At 41.6% G+C, this 12,965-nt stretch overlaps 2 protein-coding genes across 4 annotated transcripts in view; both read right to left on the reverse strand.

The window, feature by feature from the left end:
• The window catches only part of ccdc120b (coiled-coil domain containing 120b), a 23,780-nt gene extending 23,050 nt beyond the window's left edge, over positions 1-730 (reverse strand). The window contains exon 1 of one of the 2 annotated variants that reach the window (XM_054784077.1): positions 583-730. The gene's annotated coding sequence lies outside the window, so the exon portion shown is untranslated. Of the gene's footprint in view, positions 1-527 lie in introns of both variants that reach the window. The other variant, XM_054784076.1, reaches the window with a different exon arrangement.
• A 2,125-nt stretch (positions 731-2,855) lies between these two features.
• mbd1b (methyl-CpG binding domain protein 1b) overlaps positions 2,856-12,965 on the reverse strand; it is a 21,639-nt gene continuing 11,529 nt past the window's right edge. For both annotated transcript variants that reach the window (XM_054785183.1, XM_054785181.1), the window contains 6 exons: positions 11,880-12,041; positions 11,633-11,794; positions 11,479-11,553; positions 11,327-11,407; positions 9,024-9,110; positions 2,856-7,273 (listed from right to left, as the gene is read on the reverse strand). In XM_054785183.1, the coding sequence (XP_054641158.1) occupies positions 6,803-7,273; positions 9,024-9,110; positions 11,327-11,407; positions 11,479-11,553; positions 11,633-11,794; positions 11,880-12,041 (1,038 nt within the window). In that variant the 3' untranslated portion in view covers positions 2,856-6,802. The remainder of the gene's footprint in view (positions 7,274-9,023; positions 9,111-11,326; positions 11,408-11,478; positions 11,554-11,632; positions 11,795-11,879; positions 12,042-12,965) is intronic.

Raw genomic sequence — 12,965 nt, forward strand, 5'->3', positions numbered from 1 at the left:
CAGTCCCCCCCCCCCCCCCCACCCCCACACACACACACACACACACACACAGTCCAGAACCTGACAAGACATCCTTGTTGAGGAATCTGTTAATGATAGGCCTTCTTCACACCGCGGCATGGGAGCATTTATAGATGGCAACCATCAAAATCGATACGGCCCCCGGTAGCATAAACACGTCTCGTGCGTGTATTTCGCTGAATAACAGCAACAGGGGGAGGCATGACACGCATTTCCCCTGCGAGGCTTGAAGGCATGTACTTGCAATCCGGGACATGTGCTGCATTTAAAGACATGCGAAGCGACACGTTTTCGTTTTTACCTAAAAAAAACCCAAAACATTACGTTGCTTATCATTTTGACACACATCGCGGTCTGCATACGCAGACATTTATCTGCATACACGCAGACAACAATATCAAACACACCTTCCCATACAGGCCCGGTCAATTACATCGATAACGTACCCATAGGTCATAAGAAATGGGACCATGAATGTTACACCTTGGAGAAGAATCCCCTCTTACCGGAGAGCATGACCGATGCCTTAGGTCTCCATGGTCCGGGAATAAGAAGCCTTACCGGGCGACACGACAGGTCGAAATCCTCCTCACGAGGAGTCTTCAGCAGGACGTAATGCGCTCGTGCATGGCGCTTCCTCGTCCCGATTCCAATCCACGACCTCCGCCACCGCTCGTCGCCAGAACGGTGCGCATCTCAGCTGAGCTACCACCGGAAACAGGCGCGTCAAAGCCCGCCCTCCTCAACAGCCAGGCCCCGCCCACAGGCCGCGCGCCCCAGGTGAAATCAAACGAACTGTGGAGTTCCAAAGCAACAAATCAGCCCTAAACTCGTGTGTGATAGACACGCGTGTACGTTTTTATGTATTTCATGTATCTTTGTGAAGAGTTACAATTCCACGAGTCTTCCGATACTCACCGGCCACAACAATGGGTACACCCTGGGGCGACTCGAGGGGCAGTTCGCCTCCCTCTCCAGCAGGCGGCGCTTTTTCCTCACTGAGCAGAAAACAACAGACTTCCGGGGGGAAAAGCCTTAAACCTACGAAACGTAGGTTTAAGGCGTAATATTATGACAATAAAGTATTCATATTTTTGGGAACTGTATTAATATTTAGAAATATTCATTTTTAATGTACTACTTTTTGTAGTATAACGTATCTTTTTACATGGTATTATTTTTTCCTGCACAATATAAAAACTATTTGATCATGAACGTGTTGTTATCCTTGCACTGCTGTTTTTGCTATCATTTTATTCATGTGTGTCTGATATCAGTGGAAGGATCAGCGTAAATATTGATAGTATCGATACCAGGGTATCGATGATGGTATCTCAGCATCAGACTGATACTTGGATACACGGATTGATATCCTGTTTCGTGTTTGTTTTCACAATGTGTCATCTGCCTGCGCTACTTTATTTTACTCAAAAAGTATAATTTTATTATTTTGTTGATATTGTTACAGTGTCACATTGTTGTATTTATATATTGATAAATTATCCACAAATCTGAATTAGAAAAATGAATAATAAACATTTCAAGTAGAAAGTATCATTCTCATTATCAGCAATTGTTGGTCCTGTAATTATCTGTCCATTATTTACTGATTTGCAGTATCGTCCACCCCTAGTATCTAACTTCCGGATCTTGCTGGTGCTTAAAACACGGGTTAGCTTCTTCTGTTTCTTCTTCTGTTTACAGTATTGGCGGTTAGCTAGTTTGCTAGTGTGGCACTACGATATAGATGAATACACGGAAATAGTTGCCCCCCCCCCATTTAATTTTGATGTTTAAAGTCACTTTTTATAAGAGTTACTGTTGATGTCTGATGTGCTCTTAGTATAATATAGGTTTCCGCCAGCAGAGGGCGCCACGGGCATCAGTAGCTGACGTCTTGGTGGACGACGAAGAAAAAGTTGTTAGTGCGTGATGAGACGTGTGCAGGTGTCCACGAATAACCTATATTTCTTTGTTTTGCAGGTAAGATGACTTGTAAAACTTATATAAGTAATAGACAGCAGCTGTAACAGTTAATAAGTGCTTTAGAGTGTAAGAGGTGTCGAGCTAAAGAGTGAATATGCACGTTAATGAGCTCGTTAGAGTGACGTTCCTCGTTGTGTACTGAAAATGGCGGACTCGTCGTCCGTGGCAATGTGTCAATGACCAAATCCTATGTGTATATTGTTAAGGGATGCACATGAGTCAGGTGAATACATGTACAGCCAAAACGTTTGTCAAACAGAGTGAAGAGGTATTGTCATGTGATGCTTGTGTTCCTGTAAATACTAAGCTAAGTATAAGGCAAAGCTAGGCTAAAGAGCACATGTGCTGTGCTATTGCTAATTCATTCAGGAAGCTGTGATGGAGAAAGGATGTCCCACAAGTGAATGTGGAGTTAAAGCTACACTATGTCATTTCTTAGTGGTCATAGAAAGTGTAAAATACTTGGTGTTTATTTCATTCAGGGTGATTACAACGAGAATACAGCAAAAGGGTCTACTGTTGGATATAGGTTTAGCTTAATAAATACAATTCATGAGAGTAATGAAAAAAATAAAAAAAATTAAATAAAAAAAAATAAAACAGTGATTGGAAACAATGGTTAAAAACACTAACATAGTATTTTGAGTTCATTAAGGTATGTGCTCATACAGTGACATGTGTATTGTTTTGTTTATTGTAATACTGTAAGAACAAGTTGTTAGTCAGTACGTGATGAGACGTGTGCAGACACACATCGAAGGTGCCCACGAATAACCTGTATTTCCTTGTTTTGCAGCCTTTACAAAAATAAATATGTTGCACAGGAGATGAGTTGTCCCATCATTCTCTGCAGTGTTACACTAGCGGTGAGCGGCACTAAGGAGATTGATCGACGATGGTCTACAGCCAATCCGGACGCAGAAGACAATGGGCAGTGCGGATACTCAACGTCCCACAATGCAATTCTTCTTAAAGGGCCAGTGTTCATACGCTGTTTAAAAAAAGCACTAAAATTGCACCCATAAAAATTTGCGAAGCAGCGAGTCCGCGAAAGATGGAGAGAACACTGCAAATACAAACTAAGTTTTATTTCAGTTGTAAAGCTTTCTAATGAATCCCAAACATGTTTTTATTGCTTGTGCAATTCAGAACACGATGCCTGCAAGAAAATTAGAGATATTTTACAGTACATCTAACAGCAGTGAGTATGACACGCAACGCGAAACACAGTATGAAATGTCGATCTCTCTTCAAGCACGATACGGGAAAAAAAAGCCACGATGACTAAAATAGCAACGACAACAAGAGAAGGTGCACGAGGATTGTGCTCCATGTTTTCATCTGTGGACTTTAAAACGTTTGCTTCAAATAGCAAAGCAGTAGAACATCACATCAAGCTGTATTCTAAATGATTCCACCACTCCAGATCAATTTCAACCCCTTTCACGTTCCAAAAAAGTAATAAATCCCGTTGAAGCAATTCCAGGTGTAACTCGTGTGGTTTCTTCTTGGGATGAAAATAAAAGCATGCGGCCTCATGAAATGCGGTGAGTCACACACGATAAGAATCAAGTCTTACGGCAACATGGCGCACCACACAAGAAATGAATGGAGCCTTTTAACCACCACATGAAATATTGATGTCAACATCATTGGGAACGTGTTCAACTCACACTAAACTCGAGTATTTAAGTGATCCACAATTACTCGAGCAAACTGAAAATGCCCAAAAGCAGTGGACACTGAAAAAGTGAATGAAAATAAGTTTCTAGGCGTTATAATAGAGGACAAAATGAGCTGGAAAGCCCACATTAAAAATACATAACACAGTGGCAAGAAACATTTCTATACTCGATAAGGCAAAATTTGTTCTGGGCCAAAAATCCCTCCATACTCTATTGTTGTCTAGTATGACCACATCGAACTTACTGTGCGGAGATATGGGGAAATGACTACAGAAGCAGACTTCACTCACTGTGTTACAAAAAGATCTATTAGGGTCATCCACGAGGCCGCTTATAGAGAACATTCAAACCCCTTCTCCGAAAATCACAACTACTAAAATTAGCTGATCTGGTAAACCTTCAAACAGACAAAATGATGCATAAAGCAAACAAATAACGAGCTACCCAAACAAGGCACTAAAATGACCCAATTCAAAAGACGCTACGAGCAGTTGATGTTTAGAAAATAAAAGGAAAAAGAATCATGAACCACAGAGAGATATTATGCTAATAGTAATATCAAGTCACATGACACCTGCACTTTGTGAAACGTGCATCGGTTTGTCCAGTAGGATTTTGGACCATTCTTCCTTGGCCAAAGCCTCAAGATGGGTCAGGTCGGTCGTTTTCCTAGCCATCACTCTGGCCTTCACGTCTCGCCACAAGTTCTTGATTGGATTCGGGTCCTTGTCGTTGTCCTTGAAGCATTTCTTCACTACCTTGGCGGTGAGCTCCGGACCGTTGTCTTGCTGGTACTTCCAGTTGTGGCCGAGCTGTAGTTTCTCAGTAGATTCCTTCACGTTTTCAATAAGGATCACTTGATCACAGGCAAAGCACCACAAGTCGAGCTCTGAGATTTTTTTGTAACGCCGAAGCAGAGGAAATGTGAGTTTCCAAAAAGACTTTGAAATATCCGACTGACCGCAAGTCCATGAATGCATCTACACTGCGTTCTGACGCTGATTGGATGAGCAAGGGAAGGGGAGGAGGCCCAGTGTCATAATGTCACACGAAAAAGACGTCTAGACAGCGTGCTGCACCCGCGGTAAGCGACTATAAATTTGTCCCTAAAAGAAAATTGTGGGAGGAAAATAGAGAGTTTGATTGTGAATGGATATATTTCTTTGCCTTCACTGCCAACCACGCTGGCTTACCCACTCGTGTGCTTGATATGTGGCGACAAATTAGCAAACAACAGAAAATGTAAGATTGAAAGATATTTTTTTTTAAAAAGCGCTCGGGTTTTTCTGAGCCAACTGCATATGGGCGGTGTAAGGGAGCGATTTCGGAGCCAAAACGCAAGGTCGAGCAGAGCAAACATACTTTCAACAGGCGGATGAAGGCTCCAGACTCAACTGCAGCCGCTAGTTCTAGGGTTGCAGGTAGGATGTGTCGATCGCGAATGAATCCGCTCTGAGAGCCGGCTCGCGTCGTTGGGAGCCGGTTATTTTTTCCGTTAAAGGCGAATGTCATTTATTGGTCAAGATGTGTGGCGGCGTCTGTGTCCACACTGAGCAGGGGGAGTGGCGGGGTTAAACGTTGTGGTGCTCTTGTTCGTGAGAAATTTGCATGATGAGATTTGACCTGATTTGCCTATTGAGATGGGCCTCTTTGTATTTTATGATAGAACGTATTTCTTTAGCTGTTCGTTGAGGTTTGAATAAATCCATTTAAATAATAAACATTTAATCATGTATTTTTACATTACACAATACACAATTTGGTAATCAATTAATTTAGAAGACAAAAAAAAATCTGAGGAGCCACTTGTGAGCCGACTCTTTTTAGTGAGCCAAGAGAACCGTTTCTCTAAAAAGAGCCGAAATTTCCATCACTATCAACTACAAGCTGCTAGTGTTGTAACTGACTCGCTGCACTGGGAGGAGGAAGCCGTTCACAGGCGGAGAATACATCAAAGAGTCGTTCATAAAAATATCACAGCATCTATTCCCCAAATTAAAAAAAAAAATTATTCAGAAAATGAAAGAAATACTACTCCCTGCAAAGACCGTCAAGGACAGGACCAGCAGGATGGCAACAAACATCAGTAGTTGGCAAACTGATGACATACATTCAGTGCTAGCATATCGACTTGCCTGTGATGAGTTGAGTGATGTAAACGGTATTGAGCAGACAGCACTCATACAGTATGCAAATATGTGAACTCTGATGGGCTTTTTTATGTTCAAGTTGGCTACATTTTCTTTCAATTTACACAAACACAGGAACAACTCAAACAAGCCTACATAGTTAAGTGTTTAAACGATTTCAAAGCAAGCCTACCTGTGCACTCTGTTAGTTGAATTCTGTTGCTGTAACAGGTCCAATTTTAAAAAGATTAAAAGTTCATAAGCCATGTCATGTTTTGTGGCACCTGAGCATTTTCTTCACTGGAAGAAGAGGCAAAATGGCTCTTTTGATGCAAAAGGTTACCGACCCCTGATCTGGGATCATGACAGCTACAAGATCATGGTCCCGAATTCATTCACAATGTACGAAAATACGGTAAGATCCTGCAGAAAAAAGGGAAACTACAAGTGGATCTGTTGAGATTGGACAGGTATCCAAGCTTGTGAACATTTATGGATCAATTTAGTAAGACAGCGATATTTTGTGGATACTTTTATAAAGCTCTTGGCGACGTGATTACAAAGTGTGGAATGTCATCAATATTTCATGGAGGAACACAAGCAGATGTTCCCAGAACTTGTAGACAAAGACACAAACCCATGCAGACGCAAACCTCACCTCTTGGTATAAAAAAAAAAAAAAAGCAACAAAGGGACTGAGGCGTGGGTTTGGGCAAGAGATGGAGATATTCCGTCACGGAGGGGGTATTGCTTCCTCAAGTAAAAGTGGATCACCCGGCACCACGAACCACACAAAAGGGGCTGAAAGGATTCAGCAGCAGCAGTCACCCTGCCCGAATGTCAAAGGAGTTCATGTCCTTGGAATGCTTCTGGTGACGCTTCAATCCCAGTATTCCACCTCAGAAGTAGTACGGTACGTCCCACACCAGCGCCCCCCCCAGCTTGGTGACAGTTTTATCGTCAGTGTTTAGTTGAGCATCCTCATCCACGAAGCAATCTGCAGTGAGAGCAGATGTCCACATGTCTCTCCACTAAGAAGTCACACGTTGAGGCCCGCTCCAATGTGATCGGGCCATGACTGGATAACAGCTGCTTGGGGGGCAACCCCTTGCACAGAACATAGTTCTCCAGGCCCAAAAGCAGAGTGACCACTTCAGTCACAGTGGTCAACTTGGGCGGGTAATCGTCATAGAGCGGGTGAGCGGGCGACAGCGGTTGATTTTGGACGGTGACCTGAAAAAAGAAACCTGGGTCGATGAGCACCACCGTGTCCGACATGCTGGACTGTTTGGCGCACTGGATGAGCTGAAGCTGCGGGCCCTCCGCCATGATAGCGTACCACAGGATCGGCAGTGTGGTGTCGCGCAAAGAAACCAGCAGTTTCTTAAGGTGATCATCCAGTTCTTCGGTGCCCACGACAGGATTATCAGCCAAACTGAAGATCTGCGTGATCTGAAGAGGTGAAAAAATAAAATAAATAATGTAACATTACTGACACCCAGTGACCAGTGTAGAATACTACATATCAACATGTCTTTCAATTAGATGTCTGAATGTCATATTTGTATTTTAGTTCATGCTCAGAGGCCAAGCATATGTCACATCTGCTTTAATATTCACATGTTTTTATTAATAATAGGCCGTAGTCAACCATGAAACAGCCATGATTTATTCATAAGTATATTTTGAAAAACTTTGAGTCCATCATCCATCTTCTTCCGTTTATCCGAGGTCGGGTCGCGGGGGCAGCAGCCTAAGCAAGGGAAGCCCAGACTTCCCTCTCCTCGGCCACTTTGTCCAGCTCCTCCCATCGGATCCCGAGGCGTTCCCAGGCCAGTTGAGAGATAGTCTCTCCAACGTGTCCTGGTTCTTCCCCGAGGCATCCTACCAGTCGGACGTGCCCTGAAGTTTCTCCCGGATTACAGTGCTTCTCACCTTATCCCTAAGGGAGGGCCGACCCGCCTGTCCACCTCGTGTTCCATCCTTCCCTCACCCGTGAACAACAGTGCAACGTGGCAAGGGACGATTGTATTGCACTATGCAATGCGAGCTATAATAACAACGATGGATTCGATTTTATAGTGCTTTTCAAGGCTCCCATTATTCTTTCACTCCTCAGTCACACACAGGTGGTGGCGACATCCGTATCCACAGCTGCCCGAGGGTAGTAAACATGCATTCACATTCATACACCAGTGTGGGCAGCACCATAGGCAACGTGCCACATATTTTGGCCCGGCTAAAGTCATTAAAAATCATCAATTAAAAGATGCCTTACTCCCCCTGGCATAACCACAGCTTTCTTTGCAAATTGAAGCTATTTTTCCGAGACACTTGTTTAGTTGTTTTGTCGTCTGACAGGATGTAACGTGCAGCGTTTTTATTGTGAAGGCTGGAAGTGTGCCGTTTTGTCTTTTGGGTTTGTGGGATCTTGACGGCTATGTGGTGTAATGGTGCTAATAATAAGTGCCTCCCGAGCTTCACGGCTCTCATCCTTTTGTCGTGTTTTTATGAAGACCCTCGCTCACACATATTTACAATCCAACGGCCGAACTTGGTAGTCATTCCAGACCGCGGACACACTGAGCTAGTCAGCTTGTTGCTGTGTGGTGCACGTCGTCACTTACACGCCGATATCAGCATCAGCTGAAAAAAACAATATCAATATGAACTAGGGATGCCGTGATCCACGTTTCCTGGCTTCCAATCCGATCCAACTTTTTTATAATCTTTCTAATCCCATCCAGTATTGGTCCTTTTTTTTTTTCTTTTTTAATAAGCTTTTGTTCCAAACATGAGTGTGTGGAATTTAATATGGTTATGAAAATAGCTCTTCAAAGTATTGCTGAATGTACTTTATTCCACAGCAGGACCAACAATATTGTTTGGCTTTTGGAACAAACCTCTGGGAGTCAGCTCCCTAATCCAATAAAAGATCCAATAAAAGTCCATCCGATAAAAGAGAAAATTGGGGGGAAAATGGTCGTGCAAAAAACTTTTAGGGTAGAACTTATCATTTGACATGGTTATACACTAATTTGTGGTGTGGTTCTGACATTTTTTTTTTAACAAACTCTCATCAGCGTAAAAGTAATTTATTGACGGTCCCTAGTATAAACAATCAGCGGTTAGAGCAGCACTTCCCTTGCGAGACAATATTGTCATCCCTAATTACTGTTTTAAAACAGCTGACGGCACTTACCATTGGCAACTCGTCGTCCTCTTCAATTTGTATTGGCACTTGTGTGTCAATGCGAGGATCATCTTCATCCCATTCATTTAGCACTTCCTGCATACAATAAGCATGGAAACACGCTCAATCCATGTATTAAAAATACATTTAGACATGTTAAGCATCACCAAACAGGGTAGTATGAATGCATGCTAAACATAAATTCAGCAGTTAACAGCAGTCACAGACGACCACCCCGTGTGCCACTGGGACCCTCCTATTGTCTGATACCGTATGCACAATCTATTGTATGTAGTCTAAAATTCAAGTGAATTCCTTTCCTCTTACAGTACACGTGCACTGACTGTGCATGTGGTCTCACACACACAAGGTAGTCAATCTGATATCTTTTAAAAATCTGTATCGCAAATGCTGGTTTTCTAAAGCTACTGTAACTATCTAAGCTAACCATCAGAGAGGTATTCGTTGATAAATAAGTTTATTATTGTGGCTTGCAGTGGTGCAGAACTGCACTCCATCATAGCGCTAGACAGCGCTTTTTAATATTCTGACCTTCTCATATTGTTACATGATCACAGCATAGTACAGTCGCCCCCTCGCCACTTTGTGCTTAGACTTCCACGGCTTCACTCTCACATTTTTTTTTCAAAATAGAGTAATTCATAAATCATGCTGTTTCCTGGTTGAATATAGCTTATTAGTCAAAAACTATGCATATGGAAGCAAATTTGTTTTGTTTTTTTTGCCTAAATGAAGCATTTTTAAGCATAAAAATGGCTAAATGAACTAAAATACATACGAGGACACATTTGAAGACGCAGTGAATGATATGTAGTATTCTACACTGGTCACTAGGTGTCAGTAATGCTACTGTAATGTTCAAGGAGACACACAAACGCCAGACTTGATTGCCAGAACAACAGGCTTTTATTACAGGTTTGAATGATCTCCCAACAAGCACTATAATCCCTTATAAAAACACGGCCTGTTGTTGCAGTAACGCACGCTCAACCTCACCTCCTGTCTGCTCCCCAGAGTTCCCCTAGTAAACATTTTGAACCAACACACAATTATTTATGTCTTAAATGGCTTATTTTCTCTTATTTTCTCGTAAAGGTGACTATAGGGATGTTATTTCATGTCTAGAGGGCTCTAATGATCTTCCAAACGTATTTAGAAGATTGCGAACAGGTTTCTACGCCCTAACTACGAAAATATTTTCATTTATTAATAAGGAATCCTACTTGTCTCGGAAATTCACTTATCATGGTTGGGTCTGGACCAATTAATCAGGATAAACGAGGGATTACTGTATTGCAAATCCCAGTCTGTATAATGCAGCACAGTTCGACATAACCAAAATAATACTGAATACCTTCTGTGAATGAAAGAAAACCCCCAATCAGATCAAACTCATTTTTACAAAATCAATGAACATTGAGAAATAATTCCACCCCAGAAGAAAAACGGTTCAAAATAAATTATGGGCCCACAAATTGAGACATTCTTGCCCCTGATGAGTATGTAAACCTCTGACTGCACCCTGTTATCTGCCAAAGCAAATACCTTCACTCCATCTATATGATTACGCAGAACACACAACCTCATCAAGGACAGCACACATCCACAACACTCATTATTCACACTCCTACCGTCAGGCAGACGCTACAGGAGTTTGAAGTCCAGGACCACAAGGCTGGCAAACAGCTTTTACCCACAGGCCATCAGGCTTCTCAACGAAGCACTCACACACGCCGCACGCAACACACGCACACACTCATAGCACTTTATTTATTTATTTATTTATTTATTTGTATTAATGTGTCTTCTGTTTTTGCTGCTTAATTTATTTGTATATATGTTAATGTTTCTTATGTTCTTATTCTTTCTTGTGTTTTCTTTCTTTTCTTGGGAGAATGAACAGAATAAGATTTTCATTGCATAGTATAACTGCTGTTTTACCATGCACATGACAATAAAACTCTCTTGAATCTTGAATCTCTTGAATCTTATAGATCTCTCTGGTTGTCTCCCCATTTGGACCCAATGCAAAAAAAAGTTACTTTCCCCTTAAACCAGGTAGTTTTGTACTGAGCACCACACTATAGTTGCTACCTGCAACATGAACACAACATATATTCATAATCACACCTATTTTTCCACATAATAAACACTGGATTTGAAATATTCACCTCAAAATGATCCACAAAGATGTTAATTATTCATTTATTAAGTAGACAAAATCCATCCACAGTAAATATCTTGTGGTTCAGTTCAGAATCCCAGGAGGATAATACCAAACATACACTTACTTGATGAGAGCTTTTATGGTTGCTTCGGTCAATATCTTGTCTTGCCATTCGAACTTGATCTTCCAAATTTGAACGAACTAACTGTGGAAACAAAGGAGCGCATGTTTTGTCTTGTGACACTCACCCACTGTGTCAAAATTGTATTGTCAAACCTGTTTAGAAGAGTCAGGCTTAGGGTTTATGTCCAAGTACTTGCTACTGCCGGAAGGTTCTGAGCTCCAACTCATCTAAAACAGCCAAGCACAAGTTTTCATTTGGGCTGAGAGAACACATTTAAAAGCGCATCTAGAAGTGAACAAAACTAACGTCTGGTAAGTCATCATCAGAGAACTCCAAGGGGAATGTGGTTTTTTTATTCTTTAAATTTGTCTTTCGACTGTAAGTGTAGTGAGGCCTCGGCCTTCCCGGCAGCGATGGATCAGCTGACTTACAATCGGCATAAGACATCTGGAAGGGCAGCAGGTGCCTCTGTGGAAAGAAAACCAATCCAGCTTTGTCAAGTTAGGACATCATTACTGCAAGGACGCGACGTGGGAGACCGGCGACGTCGTACCATCGCCTGTCTCTGACACTGTCGGAGGCGACACTTCTGCCTCTTTTTGTTTCTGCCGCCAAACTTGGGTTTGTCCACGCAGAAATCGCACGTGCCACAGTCCTTCCTGCAGAGACACGCGTTGCATTTTCCACAAGCGCGCCGTTTACGCTTCTTATGCCACTGAAAACAAGAGCAAATGGATGCAACTGTGAACATACTAAGTGACAATCAAGATAAGACACACTAATTCAACTATTCTGCACAGTAGGATTAAAAAAGGAATTAGTTCTTTAAAAATAACATAAGCAACACCATGAAAATCGTGTTATGTACAACAAAAAACAATGAGTACACATTCTGTAGCCACTGCTGAAACTACTGATGGGCAATATAATGGAGCTCCGCTATAGAGATCCCCACCAGGTGGCATTAGACATCAGCATGGAAACCAGACAGCATTCAGAGGGAGATTCTAATGTTCCCTTCAAAAAAACAAAAAGTCACACGCCCATCCCTCCATAAAACCTTTCGTTATCATTAAACATCATAACATTACGTCTAAAAATAAAATATTAAAATAAATAATAATAATAATAATAATAATAATAATAATAATAATATTATAAGGTGACTTTTCATGCAGTTTAAAGCCATAAAAACGGCCACCAGGTGGCAGAAGTGCACTTGATAAGAGCTCGGCATGCATCTTTTGTACTCGTACTCAGCAAGGAGGAAGTGAGAGAGCGTGGACTGTAGCGTGCTGAAGGTTACGCATTGTAGGGACATTTTAACGCATGCACACACAGTTTAGTTCCAAATGTGAAAATTGTAAATAGTTCATGGCATTATATTTGTAAACAAATGTTTATTTTGATGTAAAACAAGCCTTTTTTGTGTTGTTTATGTTGGTATAGTTGTTTAGATATTTGAGCTGTCAGAAAAGCAAAAAATATTTGTGTCAAAGTGAGAGTTATGCTTGAAATGTGTCACAAAAAGCTGATTTTCTCTCTTTTCTAGTTGGGAACTGATATTTTCCTGAAACTTACTTATGTTCAACTGCTGATTACTAAAGAACGCGAAAAGGAAGAAACTAACTTTTTTTTC

This window comes from Dunckerocampus dactyliophorus, chromosome 8, assembly GCF_027744805.1.
Source record: "Dunckerocampus dactyliophorus isolate RoL2022-P2 chromosome 8, RoL_Ddac_1.1, whole genome shotgun sequence".
Classification (NCBI taxonomy): Eukaryota; Metazoa; Chordata; class Actinopteri; order Syngnathiformes; family Syngnathidae; genus Dunckerocampus; species Dunckerocampus dactyliophorus.